The sequence below is a fragment of the Anas acuta genome, chromosome 5 (assembly GCF_963932015.1).
Source record: "Anas acuta chromosome 5, bAnaAcu1.1, whole genome shotgun sequence".
NCBI lineage: Eukaryota > Metazoa > Chordata > Aves > Anseriformes > Anatidae > Anas > Anas acuta.
This window is the reverse complement of record NC_088983.1, coordinates 31,741,972-31,758,798: the sequence shown is the minus strand read 5'-3', so window position 1 is coordinate 31,758,798 and position 16,827 is coordinate 31,741,972. Positions and strand designations below refer to the sequence as shown.

Genomic DNA, 16,827 nt, shown 5'->3' with positions numbered 1-16,827 from the left:
AGTGGCTTTTCCCTTATGAGTTGCTTATGTCTTGCTATGCGGCAGACCTAGATGCTATCTTCAGAGGCCAAAAAGGTGGGAAAGATGTTGAGAAAAGCAAGCTGCTTCTGCTGATTCAGACTTCCCATGCTGGCAGATGCCAATATGGTGTAGGGAAAAGCCCCCACGGTACTCCATTGGGAAGAAAAGGAAATGCCTGTAACCTAAGATCTGTCTTCTGCCGCCAAGAGGGGAAGGGAACTGCACCAGAAAGGGAACTTAGGGTGGGAAGTCAATTTGTAGCATCACTACGTGAAGTGCTGGTGCTTCTGGTGCCTGCTGCAGTCTCGCATGCTGCCAGAAGCTCCTCATAGCTCAAGGAGAACAAACCAGGTCTTTTGGGGAACTTTTTTTTATTCCACTATGAGTGGAGTTGTATAGATGGAGTGACGGATTCCAAAAGTGGTTTCAGGTGCCTGGGGCTTGATCAGTGTCACCTGGAAGGGGAAGAGTTTAAAAAAAGAGGGGTTCATTAAGGGTCCTTCTTGCTGTCCCACACATCCCCCTGTTCCTAGCCAGTCCCTGTATGCCTCTCTCTTACTGCTCCGTGTCAGGATGTCAGTGCAGCGCTGCTTCAGCTTCCTGCTGGAGCAGACTTGTTGCAGTGAAGGCAGGCTGCTCTAACAGGGGTGGCTACGGGCACTTGGCATGTCTCATCCACAGCTGTATGCACGCCTGGGAAGCTATAGCTAACTCTCCCTGTCCTGGTGGCATGCTCTTTCAAAACCTCCCGTGTTAGCCGAGCACTGGAAATGCTTTGATGCTCTTCCTGCTTGCCGTTTGGGGCAAGCAGTCATCACCGCAGATATGGGAGAGGTAAAGAACGACCTCCCTGATTTTTGTTTGCTTTTTGTCTCATTCCACTTCAAGAGAAGCTCTTGTGTGCAAAAGGAAACTGGGCTGAAAGGACGGTTATTCCATCTGGCATGGCAAGCTTAGCTGGACCTGCCCTGGATCCAGAACTTTCTCCAAGCCTAGCCTTTGCTGGATTCCCCTCCCCGTGTATCTGCAGGGTGTCCCAACCTCTACTCGTGGTTGGTGATGGATGAGCAAGTTGCGTGTAAGGGCGGAGGGAATGGAAGGGAAAAGCCGCGTCCTCTGCCCTTCCTCTGCTAGGGTCTGGGGCAGGGAGCAGGCCTGCTGTCCTGCAGCTGGTGCCTGCACTGAGAAGCCTGTTTGTTCTCTGAAGCCTGAGCAGAAGGGGGAGATGCTTGAAGGCTGCTCGTTGGAAAACGGAGCAGGAGAGACGAGCAGGCTGCCTTACCTTTCCAGTGCGGTAGTCCGCGGGCCCAGGCTTGATGGTTCTGTCCCCTCCAATTCTGGTTTGGGCTCCCATGGTGTAGATGGGTGCCCTTCTTTTGTAGGTATCCACCTCAATCTTTGGGAATGCGGCGGGACCGGGAGTCTGCAAGAGAGCCGGGGACCTTGTTGGGTACAAATTCACAGGTTTCTCCTTCCCGATTCCCCACGAGGGCTGCACCCTTAACAGAGAAGGGGTGTGGAAAGCCTGGGACAATGTCAGCGGTGGCACAGCCTGCTCCCCTCCAAAGAGGGGCATGTTCCAGAGCGGCAGGCAGGTAGCCATTAGTTCTGATGAGCTCTGCATCATCAGAACTGCCAGAGCTGTAAAGTGAGGCACTTGCAGGTGTAGGCAGAGCCTCCCTGTGTTTTCTTCTGCTGGAACAGCAGGAGTGCTCTGTGGCCCTGCGAGCACAGCTGTGGATTCTCTGGCTTTGCTCTTGGTGTACAGAAGCCTGCCCTAAGCAAGGATGCAGCAGGCTTTGGAGCCCTCGTGGTGCTAGGAGAGCAGCTCGGGGTCACTAGGCAGTGTGGAAAAGAAGGGAAGCACCGCTCACCTTGGAGAGGTCTGCATCGAAACGATCGTGCTTGCTCTTCCACTTCATAGAGTAGCACGGGCTGGCGGTTGTATAGGCTGTGTTAGGTCCCATCAGCCTGGGTAAGGTGTAGGTGCCAGGGCCTGCAGGAGGAGCGAAGAGAGGGTGAGCGATGGGGTCCCGAGTGAGAAGCTGCTGCTTCTGGCCCCACAGGTCAGGGGGAGGCTTTGGAAGCGGCCCCTTGCCAAGGCGGAGCAGCAGCAGGCTGTCCCTGGAGCTCGCGCAGGCTGCAAGTGTCTGCTCTGCCCGGGGTCGCCTTACCTGGAGGTCGGTCTGCTCGGAAGGCCTCGTGCCGGAAGGCCATGGACTGCACGGGTGGACATTTAAAGACGTGCTTGTTGGATGTTTCCGTGTGGTAATCGCCTGGGGCCGAGAGAAGAAAAGCAGTCAAGTGTTGGTCTTTTTCTCCAGACACAGAGGCGATATCCCAAGGAGGGGTTCTTCAGAAGAGCTGCAAAATTCCCAGTTCTCTGGCAGCTCCTCCTGCCCTGTGCTGGAGGACACAGGCAGCACCGAGGGGGATTTCTCTGCACCCCACAGCTTTGTCCTGCCCTGCTGTCCCTCTTGTCAGCCCCCCACCCATTCTTTCTGGACTCTGGGTCCTGCCCCCTCATCCCCACAGCCCGTGGTCCTTGGCAGCAGTCCTTCTCAGAGGGCATTTATGGCTGCCCACATTTATGGCTTGTTCCCCTGCTAGACCAGGGCAGAAGTGGGGTGTTGTGGTCTTGTTGGGATGAAGAGCTGGAGAACCACTACTCACTTGGTCCAGGTGTGACCTCAGTGTTTATTTTGGGAAGTCCCCGGATGTGGGCGCCTGGAGGCACGTACTTCCCCGTCCTGGTGATGTCAGGCTCCACGAAGTAGCGGGGACCAGGACCGCAGCTGCCAGTCACGGGTGGCTTGGTCCCTCTGCAAGTGTAAGCAGGGGCTCGGTTTTTGATGGGACTGTGGCCCACGAAACCTAGGAAGCAAAGCACACAAAGGACACCTCCAGGAGGCCGCACGCTTCAAGCTCCGCTGGAAGAGGTGCAGTTGGAGTCACCATCCTCCCAAATTCCCCTCCCGTGGGCCTTTTTCCTCCAAGACTACTACAACCACAAGCCAGTTACGCAGTGCTTGGGGTGCAGAAGAGTCAGCCAAGAAGCACAAATGGCTTTGTAGCTGCATTGCAAAGGCAGCAGATAGAGACAGCCGATGTGTGGCCAGCACGCTTCCTGCACCCAGCGGTTCAAAACCACTGCTTGGAGCACCAGTGTTGGCACTCCATAACCAGCATCCCTGGGATTCAGCTGCTATCCAAGAGTGTAACCCCACAGACACTTGGAGAGCCGAGTGCAAGCCAACAGGAAGGTGGCTTCTGTGAGGTTTTGACTTCCCTGGAGTGCCCATGGGAACAGCGCCAGGAAATGTTGCCCAGGCCGTTGCTTTTGCTGGTATGAAAGCAGCGCTCTCCTGGGCGAGGGGAAGTATCAGCCTTCCTCTGCCAGGCCTGGGGGGCACGGAGGCTTCACCAAAAAAGACTTTTGGGCTGCTGTGAGCAGCGATGTGCCGCCCACCCTGGGTTTGGTTGCGGTACCTGTTGCCCCTGGGATGGAGTACTTGGGCCCAGGGCTGGTGAACTGGGCCATGATCGGGCCACGGGGGCGGTGAGGTCTCCACGTCCCCACAAAGGCTCCGTCCATGCTGGTAGGTGTCTCCAAAGCCTAAAGGTAGAAGAGCAGAGGAGTTACTGATGGGCTGCCCCGAAAGAGCCTGGAGTTCAGCTCTGCCCCTCTCTTTCAGGTGCCAGTGCTCCGCTTGGTGCACAGGACTTCTCCCCCATCCCCTATGTGCCTCGGTACTGAGCCTTCAGAGGAAACAAAGCTATCGCTGCTTCTTTCACCAGCAGGCCGACAGCTGAATCTCCAGTCCCAAAACCCAGGTCTGAAACCCGCCTCTCCCTGCGGGAGGAGCTCCACTTCACCTTTCTTAGCCTTGGAAGGAAAATTCGGTGAGGATGAGCGCTGCTGCTGTGGCTGCTCACAGTCACAGGGCACAGAGAGCTGCTGTGGACAGGCAGAGCTCAGGACAGACTCTGACTCTGTGAGGGGCGGGTCAGCTGCCAGCTTTTATAGGGGACGGCATCGCCATGGAAACGCATTATGACAGCATAGAGGCTTCAGAACCATGGTGACGGCATCTGGGCTGTTACCTCCAGGGCTTGGGCTGGACCCCATCTGGTAAAGTGTCTCTGGCCTCAGCCCGGGGAGATGCCAGCCCTGTGCCCCCCAGGCTGGGGCGTGGAGCTGGGCTGTCCTTGGGGACATGTCTCCAGCTAGGGACTTAAACTAATCCTCTTAGGACTAGTTTAAAGGTGGGAGTAAATGGTCTTTTCCTACCCTGGATGATTCTACGATTCTGTGTGATGTAAACTTTTGTTCTGAGAGAATACTGGAGAGACAAGGCCTCCTCTGAAACAGCACAGGAAGACCTTGCAGAGCAATGAATGATTACAACTTTGGAGCTAGGGCAGCACTGCTCACATCCCTGTGTCTCAGTTCACTGAAGACACACCATTTCTCCGGAAAACAGGGAAATTGGGCTCTGAGGCAGCAGGTTCTCGAGTTTCAGGAGAACAACAGAGTGAGTTCATCTCATGTTTTTGCCATGATAGTGTATGCACAAGAATAAAAAAAATGGGTGAAAAAAATCTAAAATTTGGATGGATGCTTGGCTGTGGGGTGCAAGTGGGTAGGGAGGGCCCTGAGAGCGGTGGCACTGAAAATGTGTGTAGTGTCCATATACTTGGAGAGGGTCTGAGACGACGTAGAAGATTGTGGTACGTGTGACATGAACTGAGGGTGGGAAGTTGTTTCTTCCCAATCTCCTGAAATTACCATTTCCTCCTGGTGTTCCTAATTTCCTCGTCATCTCCGATGGCCCTTTTGTTGTCCGTGATGCCCCCAAGTCCAGCAGCCAGGCCGAGGGCATCCTTGTCGTACCCCCTGTACCGCATGTCCCCGCTTTGGGGTGGTGGGGACAGGGGCAGACCCCCCTCCTTGTCCGAGCACCCTGTGTGCATCCAGCCCCTTTCACAAGTGCCCTGGGAGCACCCCACACCTTGCTTAAGCACCTCCTGCCCTCCCAGCCCCTCACAGGGTATCCTGGGAGCACCAAGCGTCTCACATGCCCCTCATACTAAATAAACTGCAGGGCAGTGCTTGAGGTAATTAACCTTTTATCTAGTTCGAACATAATCAACTCATACATATTGCAGAAACTAAGCTCAGGATTGGTTAACACTTCCCGGGCTTTTCAGTCAGGTCCTCCTTCTTTTGGCTCCCTGTCCCGCCTTAGGGACTTTCCCAATTGCCCAAGGGCATGGTGTCCTTGAGCCTGATTGGCTCTCAGCCAGCTGTGTATGTGCCAGGCTCATGTGAGTTGAGTACGGTGCTTCACCAGCCCATTGTCTCCCAACTGCTCAACATCCACATGTCCTACCTCACTTAACCATTCCTCCACACTGTTGCTGTTATTACCCTGCACACCCGCCTTGAATTCATACTTTGAATTGTCTCAGGTACGGCACTTTCTCAGAATATTTCCTGCTGGGGGAGGCTATTTTCCAGCACGCGAACAGGTTATACCTTCTCAGGTTCTCCAAGAACTTCCAAATGTTGCAGTTCTGTTTCAGAGGGTTAAGCATGGTTATGTGGTGCTTCCTGATAAGAGTGTGCTACTGCTTCCTGATAAGAGATTCCATAGACAGATAAATCCTCGTGATGGAAATCACTGCCTGGCGGTGCTGACACACGGCAGCCGCTGTTCCAGCCCCCTGCTAGTGCCTCGTGTCAACAGGCACAAGCAGGGCACGGGCAGCAGCTGGCAGAAACGGGCTGAAGTACCCTGAGGCAGGAGCCTGGGGCAAGGCCAGGAGCTGGAGGAGAAATTACAAAACACACAACACCTGGGCAAAAAAATGTAAAACCAGGTCTTTATTTATAGAATCATAGAATCATAGAATATCCTGAGTTGGAAGGGACCTTTAAGGATCATCAAGTCCAACTCTTGACACCGCACAGGTCTACCCAAAAGTTCAGACCATGTGACTAAGTGCACAGTCCAATCTCTTCTTAAATTCAGACAGGCTCGGTGCAGTGACCACTTCCCTGGGGAGCCCGTTCCAGTGTGCAACCACCCTCTCTGTGAAGAACCCCCTCCTTATGTCAAGCCTAAATTTCCCCTGCCTCAGCTTAACCCCGTTCCCGCGGGTCCTGTCGCTGGTGTTAATGGAGAAAAGGTCTCCTGCCTCTCGACACCCCCTTACGAGGAAGTTGTAGACTGCGATGAGGTCTCCCCTCAGCCTCCTCTTCTCCAGGCTGAACAGGCCCAGTGCCCTCAGCCGTTCCTCGTACGTCTTCCCCTCCAGGCCTTTCACCATCTTCGTAGCCCTCCTCTGGACACTCTCCAACAGTTTCATGTCCTTTTTATACTGTGGTGCCCAGAACTGCACACAGTACTCGAGGTGGGGCCGCACCAGCGCAGAGTAGAGCGGGACAATCACCTCCCTTGACCTACTAGCGATGCCGTGCTTGATGCACCCCAGGACACGGTTGGCCCTCCTGGCTGCCAGGGCACACTGCCGGCTCATATTCAGCTTGCTGTCTACCACGACCCCCAGATCCCTCTCTTCTAGGCTGCTCTCCAGCGTCTCATCGCCCAGTCTGTACGTGCAGCCGGGGTTTCCCCGTCCCAGGTGCAGGACCCGGCACTTGCTCTTATTGAACTTCATGCGGTTGGTGATCGCCCAGCTCTCCAACCTATCCAGATCCCTCTGCAAGGCCTTTCCACCCTCAACAGAGTCCACAACTCCTCCAAGTTTGGTGTCATCAGCAAACTTGCTCAAAATACCTTCTATTCCTTCATCCAGATCGTTTATAAAAATATTGAAAAGTACCGGCCCTAAAATGGAGCCTTGAGGGACCCCACTGGTGACCGCCTGCCAGTCTGACGCAGCCCCATTTACCATAACCCTTTGGGCCCTGCCTGTTAGCCAATTGCTCACCCATCGTATGATGTTTTTATTTAGCTGTATGGTGGACATTTTGTCCAGTAGGATCCTATGGGAAACCGTGTCAAAAGCCTTGCTGAAGTCCAAAAAAATCACATCAGCTGGTTTCCCTTGGTCCACCATACGGGTGATCTTATCATAAAAGGAAATCAGGTTAGTTAGGCAGGACCTACCCTTCACAAACCCATGCTGGCTGGGACCAATGACTGCTTTGTCCCCCAGGTGCGCCTCAATAAGTTCGAGAACCATCTTCTCCATGATTTTACCAGGCACTGACGTGAGACTGACAGGCCTGTAATTGCTAGGGTCTTCTTTCTGACCCTTCTTGAAAATCGGCACAACATTTGCCAGCTTCCAGTCTACCGGGACCTCTCCAGATTCCCAGGATCATTGAAAAATAATTGAGAGAGGTTCCGCGATGACGTCACGCCAGCTCTTTCAGCACCTGGGGATGAATCCCATCCGGACCCATGGACTTGTAGGGATCCAGGTGGAGTAGCAAATCCCGCACACGTTCAGGGTCAGTTGGGAGTTTGTCATCCCCACCGTCCCGGTCCTCCAGCTCAGGGCACCCTGGGTCCCGAAGCCCATCATCGGCATTGAAGACAGAGGCAAAGAAGGCGTTAAGCGTCTCTGCTTCGCCTATGTCATTGTCTGTGAGGAGTTCTTCCCTATCAAGGAGCGGCCCTATGTATTCTTTAGTTCTCCTTTTTCCATTCACATATCTAAAAAAACCCTTTTTATTTTCTCTCACAGACACAGCCAGCTTCAACTCTAGGTGTGCTTTAGCCACACGAATTTTCTCCCTACAAACACGAACAGCATCCCTGTATTCTTTCCATGACACCCGGCCCTCCTTCCAGTAGCGAAACACTCTCTGTTTCCACCTAATCTCCATCAGAATGTTCCTGGTCAGCCACGCCGGCCTCCTGCCCCGCCTGCCTGACTTGCGATATTTAGGAATTGCCTGATCTTGTGCTTCTAGGAGGCATCGCTTAAAGAATGACCAGCACTGGTGGACATCGAGGCCTTCAAGAGCAGCTTCCCAGGGGACCTTGCTGACTAGTTCCCTGAGCAGCCTGAAGTCCGCTTTCCCCATATCTAGGGATGAGGTTTTGGTGGCACTTGTCCTTCTGTCACCGTAAATTTTGAACTCAACCACTTCATGGTCGCTATGACCGAGGCGGCCACCAATCACCACATCTCCCACCAGACCCTCTCTGTTTTCTAGCAACAGGTCTAGGAGGGCACCTTTCCTAGTTGGCTCCGTTAGCACCTGCACCAAGAAGTTATCGTCTAGGTGCTTCATGAACCTCCTGGACTTGCTCGTGTCAGCCGGGTGGCACTCCCAGTTAACGTCTGGCAGGTTGAAGTCCCCCATAAGGACAAGGGGAGTTAATCTCGAGGCCTCTCTTAGTTCTGTAAAGAATAAGTTATCGGCGCTATCGTCCTGGCCAGGCGGTCTGTAATAAACTCCGACATCCCCTTTATTCGTTCGTCCCTTGATCCTTACCCAGAGGCTCTCAACTTTGCCATCGCCAACCTGAAGTTCCACACAGTCCAGCCCCTGCTTCACATACATCGCCACCCCACCACCTCGCCTACCCTGCCTGTCCCTCCTGAAGAGCCTGTAACCATCTATTGCAACACCCCAGTCACAGGACTCATCCCACCAGGTTTTGCTTATGCCGATGATGTCGTAGTTGCGGGACTGGGCCAGGACTTCTAGCTCATCCATTTTATTCCTCATACGGCGTGCGTTCGTGTAGAAGCATTTCAGGTGCGTCTCCTTACACTCAGCACCTTGTGGATCTAACTGAAGGATCTCACTGGCACACAGCCCCTCTGATTCTAGCATACCATCCCTTAGGTCTTCACCGGCGTGCCTGGTTTTAGCCCCTTCCCCCTTCGACTCTAGTTTAAAGCCCTATCTATCAGCCCTGCCAACTCCTGACCAAAGATCCTTACCCCTCTCCGAGAGAGGCCCTTCCCATCCGGTGCCATCAGGCCCGGTGTAGCATAGACTTTCCCGTGATGAAAGAACCCAAAGTTCTGCCGGTCACACCAGTCTCGAAGCCACGAGTTTATGTGAACAGCACACCTTTCTGCTTCGATCCCTCCTATCGGAAGGACAGAGGCAAACACAACCTGCGCGCCTGATCCTCTAAGTAGTCGCCCCAAATCCCTAAAGTCTCCTTGATCGCCTTCGGACTTCTCGTTGCTACTTCATCGCTACCAGCCTGAAAGACCAGTAGCGGGTAGTAGTCAGTGGGCCGTACCAGGCGCTTGACTTTCTTGGCGACGTCCCTGACCCTGGCCCCAGGGAGGCAGCAGACTTCCCTACGGCTAGGATCAGGCCGACAAATAGGACCCTCTGTTCCCCTAAGGACAGAGTCTCCCACAACAATCACCCTCCTGTCTTTCTTGGTGGAGGCAGTCCTGAGGCGTGGAGTCGACCTCCTCGCCCTAGGCATCCTCCTGGGAACACTTGCTACCTCTTCCTCAGTTGCTGGTCTCTCAATCTCCAGGGCCTCAAACCTGTTCCGTAAGGGCACCCGGGAAGGTGGGGACGGAAGGGGAGGGCATCGCCTGCGATGTCGAGCAGGGACCTGTTTCCATTCCTCCTCAACTCCCAGATCCCCTTCCTCTGCCCGACAGCGACAGGGCAGGGGGTCCACCCCCATTTGGGGTGTCTCACCCCGGTACCTCTCCTTGAGGCCCTGCAGGGAGTTACTCCACAAGTCTATCTCCCGCTCACACTCCCTGATGGCCCTCAGCCTCTCCACCTCCTCCTTGAGCTCCACCACCATGCGGATCAGGTCATCCACCTGCTCGCACCTCACGCACGCAGCGTCTCTGCCTCCCGCCGATGGCAGCAGCAGGCTCTGACACTCCCTGCATCCAGTGACCTGAACTGCTGCATTTTTTAACGGGTAGTCGGTCTGGGTGTATACCGACCTCCTGGAGAGCGCACCGTGCCTGGTGGAGACCGTTATCACCTAGCTAACGGCTGTCGTTAAGAGGTGTTCGTGTGGGCAGGGGGTTGCTCTCCGCCCTGCCTGCACGAACTGCCGCTTTAACTGCCGCGCCACTCCCTTCTGAGGCGCCACTCCCTGTTTGCCCGCCCTGTTCGCCGCGCTCCCTAGGGGCAGCTGTTGAACGGCCGGGGAGGGGGCGCTGCTGGCTCCGCCTTCGCCTCGTCAGCCTCCCTCACGAGGGCTGCCGGGTCCCTGAAGTCGGCTCGATGCCGGAAAATTAGCCCTGCCTGGCCCGATCCCCCGCTCCGCTGCAGAACGCGTCTGCCCCGGAGCCGATCGCCTCGGCAAATGGCGATCAACTACTGTGTTGCTGTTATTACCCTGCACACCCGCCCTGAATTCATACTTGTGAATTGTCTTAGGTACGGCACTTTCTCAGAATATTTCCTGCTGGGGGAGGCTATTTTCCAGCACGCGAACAGGTTATACCTTCTCAGGTTCTCCAAGAACTTCCAAATGTTGCAGTTCTGTTTCAGAGGGTTAAGCATGTGTCAACGGGCACAAGCAGGGCACGGGCAGCAGCTGGCAGAAACGGGCTGAAGTACCCTGAGGCAGGAGCCCGGGGCAAGGCCAGGAGCTGGAGGAGAAATTAAAAAACACACAACACCTGGGCAAAAAAATGTAAAACCAGGTCTTTATTTACAACAGCTAAAGCAAACTGAAATGGCCACCATCATGAAGACCAGGCTGTTCCAGTGGCCTTTCATCAGAAGTCATCCGCTTCTGAAATCAAAGCGGTCTGTCAATTCACCCATCGTTCCTCCACACAGAGACGTTGCTGGGAGCTGCCACATTTAATAGAGAAGCAGCGATAAGAACCAAAGTCCTTGATGCCTCCATTCCTACTCTTCTTCCCCGCACATTCTCCTCAAACTTGGAAAAAAAAACAACACCTAAACTAGTCCCAGTAGTACTTGGTTGGCATTTTGGCACAGCTAAACAAAGGACACCACTATCTATTTCCAGATCTGGACCAGTATGGGTCGAAGGGCAAAGAAATTGCTAAGTGATTCCAGGATGAGGCCAAAGGAAATATCTAGCCAATATGGGCTTGTTGGGGAGGATTTCTTCCAGACACCCCCTTTCAGAGCCAAATCTTGAAACTGCTGTTAAACTGAAAAGTTTTGCATATTCTAGTTTGTTAATAAAATAAAGCTATCTGGGGCCTTGCTGCTGTTCCAGAGGTTGGTGGATGGGACAGGCTCGAGGCCTGCTCAGATTCTGTGTTCACTTTTGTAGTTTTGCAGTATTGGTATGAATAAAGTTTTGTACTAAACTGAAGTCTTTCTGTGGCACATAGAGTGGGTGCTTTGCACATTCTGCTGAGGTGCTTTTGTTTGGGAGGTTAGAAGATGTTGACCTTTCTCCTGATGAACTAAGAGAACTAGAACAGTACTAGAACTAGAGAAGTCAGTCGTAATGCTGTGTCTTCAATGGACCCTTGTTAGCTGCATTATGAGCTGTGTCTATGCATGGTTGCTGCCATCAAAACTAGTTTATCTCAATTCTCTGTCTGCTGCTGGGACTGTAAATCACAGTTTCCCCTTGGGAGGGGGCGTACTGCAGAACGTTCTGTTTTCCAACACTGAGCACACTGGGATTAGCCCTGTGAGCTCAGAGAACAGGAGGAGTGGAGTTCAGTGTGAGTCTGATTTTAATGATGAAAAGGAAATGTATTGGAACAATCACAGAAAGTCATTCACAGTCAAAAAGTCTAAATCGTCACAGAAACCTTTCTTCTGCATGTGCAAAATGTGCTGCCTTTAAAAATAACAGGTCTGGTCCCCTTCAGTATACTTTCTCATACTTCTTTCTTGTGCCTGTTCTCACAGGCAGTGGCTTTTCCCTTATGAGTTGCTTATGTCTTGCTATGCAGCAGACCTAGATGCTATTTTCAGAGGCCAAAAAGGTGGGAAAGATGTTGAAAAAAGCAAGCTGCTTCTGCTGATTCAGAGTTCCCATGCTGGCAGATGCCAATATGGTGTAGGGAAAAGCCCCCACGGTACTCCATGGGGAAGAAAATGAAATGCCTGTAACCTAAGATCTGGCTTCTGCTGCCAAGAGGGGAAGGGAACTGCACCAGAAAGGGAACTTACGGTGGGAAGTCAATTTGTAGCATCACCACGTGAAGTGCTGGTGCTTCTGGTGCCTGCTGCAGTCTCGCATGCTGCCAGAAGCTCCTCATAGCTCAAGGAGAACAAACCAGGTCTTTTGGGGAACTTTTTTTTATTCCACTATGAGTGGAGTTGTATAGATGGAGTGACGGATTCCAAAAGTGGTTTCAGGTGCCTGGGGCTTGATCAGTGTCACCTGGAAGGGGAAAAGTTTAAAAAAAGAGGGGTTCATTAAGGGTCCTTCTTGCTGTCCCACACATCCCCCTGTTCCTAGCCAGTCCCTGTATGCCTCTCTCTTACTGCTCCGTGTCAGGATGTCAGTGCAGCGCTGCTTCAGCTTCCTGCTGGAGCAGACTTGTTGCAGTGAAGGCAGGCTGCTCTAACAGGGGTGGCTACGGGCACTTGGCATGTCTCATCCACAGCTGTATGCACGCCTGGGAAGCTATAGCTAACTCTCCCTGTCCTGGTGGCATGCTCTTTCAAAACCTCCCGTGTTAGCCGAGCACTGGAAATGCTTTGATGCTCTTCCTGCTTGCCGTTTGGGGCAAGCAGTCATCACCGCAGATATGGGAGAGGTAAAGAACGACCTCCCTGATTTTTGTTTGCTTTTTGTCTCATTCCACTTCAAGAGAAGCTCTTGTGTGCAAAAGGAAACTGGGCTGAAAGGACGGTTATTCCATCTGGCATGGCAAGCTTAGCTGGACCTGCCCTGGATCCAGAACTTTCTCCAAGCCTAGCCTTTGCTGGATTCCCCTCCCCGTGTATCTGCAGGGTGTCCCAACCTCTACTCGTGGTTGGTGATGGATGAGCAAGTTGCGTGTAAGGGCGGAGGGAATGGAAGGGAAAAGCCGCGTCCTCTGCCCTTCCTCTGCTAGGGTCTGGGGCAGGGAGCAGGCCTGCTGTCCTGCAGCTGGTGCCTGCACTGAGAAGCCCGTTTGTTCTCTGAAGCCTGAGCAGAAGGGGGAGATGCTTGAAGGCTGCTCGTTGGAAAACGGAGCAGGAGAGACGAGCAGGCTGCCTTACCTTTCCAGTGCGGTAGTCCGCGGGCCCAGGCTTGATGGTTCTGTCCCCTCCAATTCTGGTTTGGGCTCCCATGGTGTAGATGGGTGCCCTTCTTTTGTAGGTATCCACCTCAATCTTTGGGAATGCGGCGGGACCGGGAGTCTGCAAGAGAGCCGGGGACCTTGTTGGGTACAAATTCACAGGTTTCTCCTTCCCGATTCCCCACGAGGGCTGCACCCTTAACAGAGAAGGGGTGTGGAAAGCCTGGGACAATGTCAGCGGTGGCACAGCCTGCTCCCCTCCAAAGAGGGGCATGTTCCAGAGCGGCAGGCAGGTAGCCATTAGTTCTGATGAGCTCTGCATCATCAGAACTGCCAGAGCTGTAAAGTGAGGCACTTGCAGGTGTAGGCAGAGCCTCCCTGTGTTTTCTTCTGCTGGAACAGCAGGAGTGCTCTGTGGCCCTGCGAGCACAGCTGTGGATTCTCTGGCTTTGCTCTTGGTGTACAGAAGCCTGCCCTAAGCAAGGATGCAGCAGGCTTTGGAGCCCTCGTGGTGCTAGGAGAGCAGCTCGGGGTCACTAGGCAGTGTGGAAAAGAAGGGAAGCACCGCTCACCTTGGAGAGGTCTGCATCGAAACGATCGTGCTTGCTCTTCCACTTCATAGAGTAGCACGGGCTGGCGGTTGTATAGGCTGTGTTAGGTCCCATCAGCCTGGGTAAGGTGTAGGTGCCAGGGCCTGCAGGAGGAGCGAAGAGAGGGTGAGCGATGGGGTCCCGAGTGAGAAGCTGCTGCTTCTGGCCCCACAGGTCAGGGGGAGGCTTTGGAAGCGGCCCCTTGCCAAGGCGGAGCAGCAGCAGGCTGTCCCTGGAGCTCGCGCAGGCTGCAAGTGTCTGCTCTGCCCGGGGTCGCCTTACCTGGAGGTCGGTCTGCTCGGAAGGCCTCGTGCCGGAAGGCCATGGACTGCACGGGTGGACATTTAAAGACGTGCTTGTTGGATGTTTCCGTGTGGTAATCGCCTGGGGCCGAGAGAAGAAAAGCAGTCAAGTGTTGGTCTTTTTCTCCAGACACAGAGGCGATACCCTGAGAAGGAGCTCTTCAGAAGAGCTGCAAAATTCCCAGTTCTCTGGCAGCTCCTCCTGCCCTGTGCTGGAGGACAGAGGCAGCACCGAGGGGGATTTCTCTGCACCCCGCAGCTTTGTCCTGCCCTGCTGTCCCTCTTGTCAGCCCCCCACCCATTCTTTCTGGACTCTGAGTCCTTCCCCCTTGTGCCCACAGCCCGTGGTCCTTGGCAGCAGTCCTTCTCAGAGGGCATTTATGGCTGCCCACATTTATGGCTTGTTCCCCTGCTAGGCCAGGGCAGAAGTGGGGTGTTGTGGTCTTGTTGGGATGAAGAGCTGGAGAACCGCTACTCACTTGGTCCAGGTGTGACCTCAGTGTTTATTTTGGGAAGTCCCCGGATGTGGGCGCCTGGAGGCACGTACTTCCCCGTCCTGGTGATGTCAGGCTCCACGAAGTAGCGGGGACCAGGACCGCAGCCACCGGTCACGGGTGGCTTGGTCCCTCTGCAAGTGTAAGCAGGGGCTCGGTTTTTGATGGGACTGTGGCCCACGAAACCTAGGAAGCAAAGCACACAAAGGGCACCTCCAGGAGGCTGCACGCTTCAAGCTCCGCTGGAAGAGGTACAGTTGGAGTCGGCATCCCCCCAAATTCCCCTCCAGTGGGCCTTTTTCCTCCAAGACTACTACAACCACAAGCCAGTTACGCAGTGCTTGGGGTGCAGAAGAGTCAGCCAAGAAGCACAAATGGCTTTGTAGCTGCACTGCAAAGGCAGCAGATAGAGACAGCCGATGTGTGGCCAGCACACTTCCTGCACCCAGCGGTTCAAAACCACTGCTTGGAGCACCAGTGTTGGCACTCCATAACGAGCATCCCTGGGATTCAGCTGCTATCCAAGAATGTAACCCCACAGACACTGGGAGAGCTGAGTGCAAGCCAACAGGAAGGTGGCTTCTGTGAGGTTTTGACTTCCCTGGAGTGCCGATGGGAACAGTGCCAGGAAAAGCTGCCCAGGCCGTTGCTTTTGCTGGTATGAAAGCAGCGCTCTCCTGGGTGAGGGAAAATATCAGCCTTCCTCTGCCAGGCCTGGGGGGCACGGAGGCTTCGCCAAAAAAAAACTTTTGGGCTGCTGTGAGCAGCGATGTCCTAGATGTGCCGCCTGCCCTGGGTTTGGTTGCGGTACCTGTTGCCCCTGGGATGGAGTACTTGGGCCCAGGGCTGGTGAACTGGGCCATGATCGGGCCGCGGGGGCGGTGAGGTCTCCACGTCCCCACAAAGGCTCCGTCCATGCTGGTAGGTGTCTCCAAAGCCTAAAGGTAGAAGAGCAGAGGAGTTACTGATGGGCTGCCCCGAAAGAGCCTGGAGTTCAGCTCTGCCCCTCTCTTTCAGGTGCCAGTGCTCCGCTTGGTGCACAGGACTTCTCCCCCATCCCCTCTGTGCCTCGGTACTGAGCCTTCAGAGGAAACAAAGCTATCGCTGCTTCTTTCACCAGCAGACCGACAGCTGAATCTCCAGTCCCAAAACCCAGGTCTGAAACCCGCCTCTCCCTGCGGGAGGAGCTCCACTTCACCTTTCTTAGCCTTGGAAGGAAAATTCGGTGAGGATGAGCGCTGCTGCTGTGGCTGCTCACAGTCACAGGGCACAGAGAGCTGCTGCGGACAGGCAGAGCTCAGGACAGACTCTGACTCTGTGAGGGGCGGGTCAGCTGCCAGCTTTTATAGGGGACGGCATCGCCATGGAAACGCATTATGACAGCATAGAGGCTTCGGGACCATGGTGACGCCATCTGGGCTGTTACCTCCAGGGCTTGGGCTGGACCCCATCTGGTAAAGTGTCTCTGGCCTCAGCCCGGGGAGATGCCAGCCCTGTGCCCCCCAGGCTGCGGTGTGGAGCTGGGCTGTCCTTGGGGACAAGTCTCCAGCTAGGGACTTAAACTAATCCTCTTAGGACTAGTTTAAAGGTGGGAGTAAATGGTCTTTTCCTACCCTGGATGATTTTACAATTCTGTGTGATGTAAACTTTTGTTCTGAGAGAATACTGGAGAGACAAGGCCTCCTCTGAAACAGCACAGGAAGATCTTGCAGAGCAATGAATGATTACAACTTTGGAGCTAGGGCAGCACTGCTCACATCCCTGTGTCTCAGTTCACTGAAGACACACCATTTCTCTGGAAAACAGGGAAATTGGGCTCTGAGGCAGCAGGTTCTCGAGTTTCAGGAGAACAACAGAGTGAGTTCATCTCATGTTTTTGCCGTGATAGTGTATGCACAAGAATAAAAAAAAATGGGTGAAAAAAATCTAAAATTTGGATGGATGCTTGGCTGTGGGGTGCAAGTGGGTAGGGAGGGCCCTGAGAGCGGTGGCACTGAAGATGTGTGTAGTGTCCGTGTACTTGGAGAGGGTCTGAGACGACGTAGAAGATTGTGGTGCGTGTGACATGGACTGAGGGTGGGAAGTTGTTTCTTCCCGATCTCCTGAAATTACCATTTCCTCCTGGTGTTCCTAATTTCCTCCTCATCTCCAATGGCCCTTTTGTTGTCCATGATGCCCCCAAGCCCAGCAGCCAGGCCGAGGGCATCCTTGTCGTACCCCCTGTACCGCATGTCCCCGCTTTGGGGTGGTGGGGACAGGGGC

At 54.1% G+C, this 16,827-nt stretch overlaps 2 protein-coding genes and 1 long non-coding RNA gene across 3 annotated transcripts; 1 reads left to right on the top strand and 2 right to left on the bottom strand.

Moving 5' to 3' along the window:
* Window positions 1-343: 343 nt before the first annotated feature.
* LOC137857377 (ciliary microtubule associated protein 1A-like) lies at window positions 344-3,681 on the bottom strand. Its single transcript, XM_068683731.1, has 6 exons — window positions 3,511-3,681; window positions 2,695-2,895; window positions 2,196-2,297; window positions 1,896-2,017; window positions 1,304-1,444; window positions 344-476 (listed from the first exon to the last, which is right to left on the bottom strand). The coding sequence occupies exons 1-6, from the start codon at window positions 3,614-3,616 to the stop codon at window positions 393-395; spliced, it is 756 nt and encodes a 251-aa protein (XP_068539832.1). The 5' UTR covers window positions 3,617-3,681; the 3' UTR covers window positions 344-392.
* Window positions 3,682-10,140: 6,459 nt separating this feature from the next.
* LOC137857376 (uncharacterized) lies at window positions 10,141-16,418 on the top strand. Its single transcript, XR_011097071.1, has 2 exons — window positions 10,141-10,384; window positions 15,583-16,418. It is a non-coding gene; the product is annotated as an uncharacterized lncRNA (long non-coding RNA).
* LOC137857375 (ciliary microtubule associated protein 1A-like) lies at window positions 12,200-15,873 on the bottom strand. Its single transcript, XM_068683730.1, has 7 exons — window positions 15,764-15,873; window positions 15,377-15,503; window positions 14,551-14,751; window positions 14,052-14,153; window positions 13,752-13,873; window positions 13,160-13,300; window positions 12,200-12,332 (listed from the first exon to the last, which is right to left on the bottom strand). The coding sequence occupies exons 2-7, from the start codon at window positions 15,480-15,482 to the stop codon at window positions 12,249-12,251; spliced, it is 756 nt and encodes a 251-aa protein (XP_068539831.1). The 5' UTR covers window positions 15,483-15,503; window positions 15,764-15,873; the 3' UTR covers window positions 12,200-12,248.
* Window positions 16,419-16,827: the final 409 nt, after the last annotated feature.

What these genes read in the sequence shown, in the direction of transcription:
- LOC137857377 (XM_068683731.1), bottom strand. Translation starts at nt 3,616, where the DNA reads ATGGACGGAGCCTTTGTGGGGACGTGGAGACCTCACCGCCCCCGTGGC. An exon ending in CTCCATCCCAGGGGCAACAG is followed by an intron (nt 2,896 to 3,510) that starts GTACCGCAACCA and finishes TTTGCTTCCTAG; the next exon opens with GTTTCGTGGGCCACAGTCCC. An exon ending in TGAGGTCACACCTGGACCAA is followed by an intron (nt 2,298 to 2,694) that starts GTGAGTAGTGGT and finishes TCTCGGCCCCAG; the next exon opens with GCGATTACCACACGGAAACA.
- LOC137857375 (XM_068683730.1), bottom strand. Translation starts at nt 15,482, where the DNA reads ATGGACGGAGCCTTTGTGGGGACGTGGAGACCTCACCGCCCCCGCGGC. An exon ending in CTCCATCCCAGGGGCAACAG is followed by an intron (nt 14,752 to 15,376) that starts GTACCGCAACCA and finishes TTTGCTTCCTAG; the next exon opens with GTTTCGTGGGCCACAGTCCC. An exon ending in TGAGGTCACACCTGGACCAA is followed by an intron (nt 14,154 to 14,550) that starts GTGAGTAGCGGT and finishes TCTCGGCCCCAG; the next exon opens with GCGATTACCACACGGAAACA.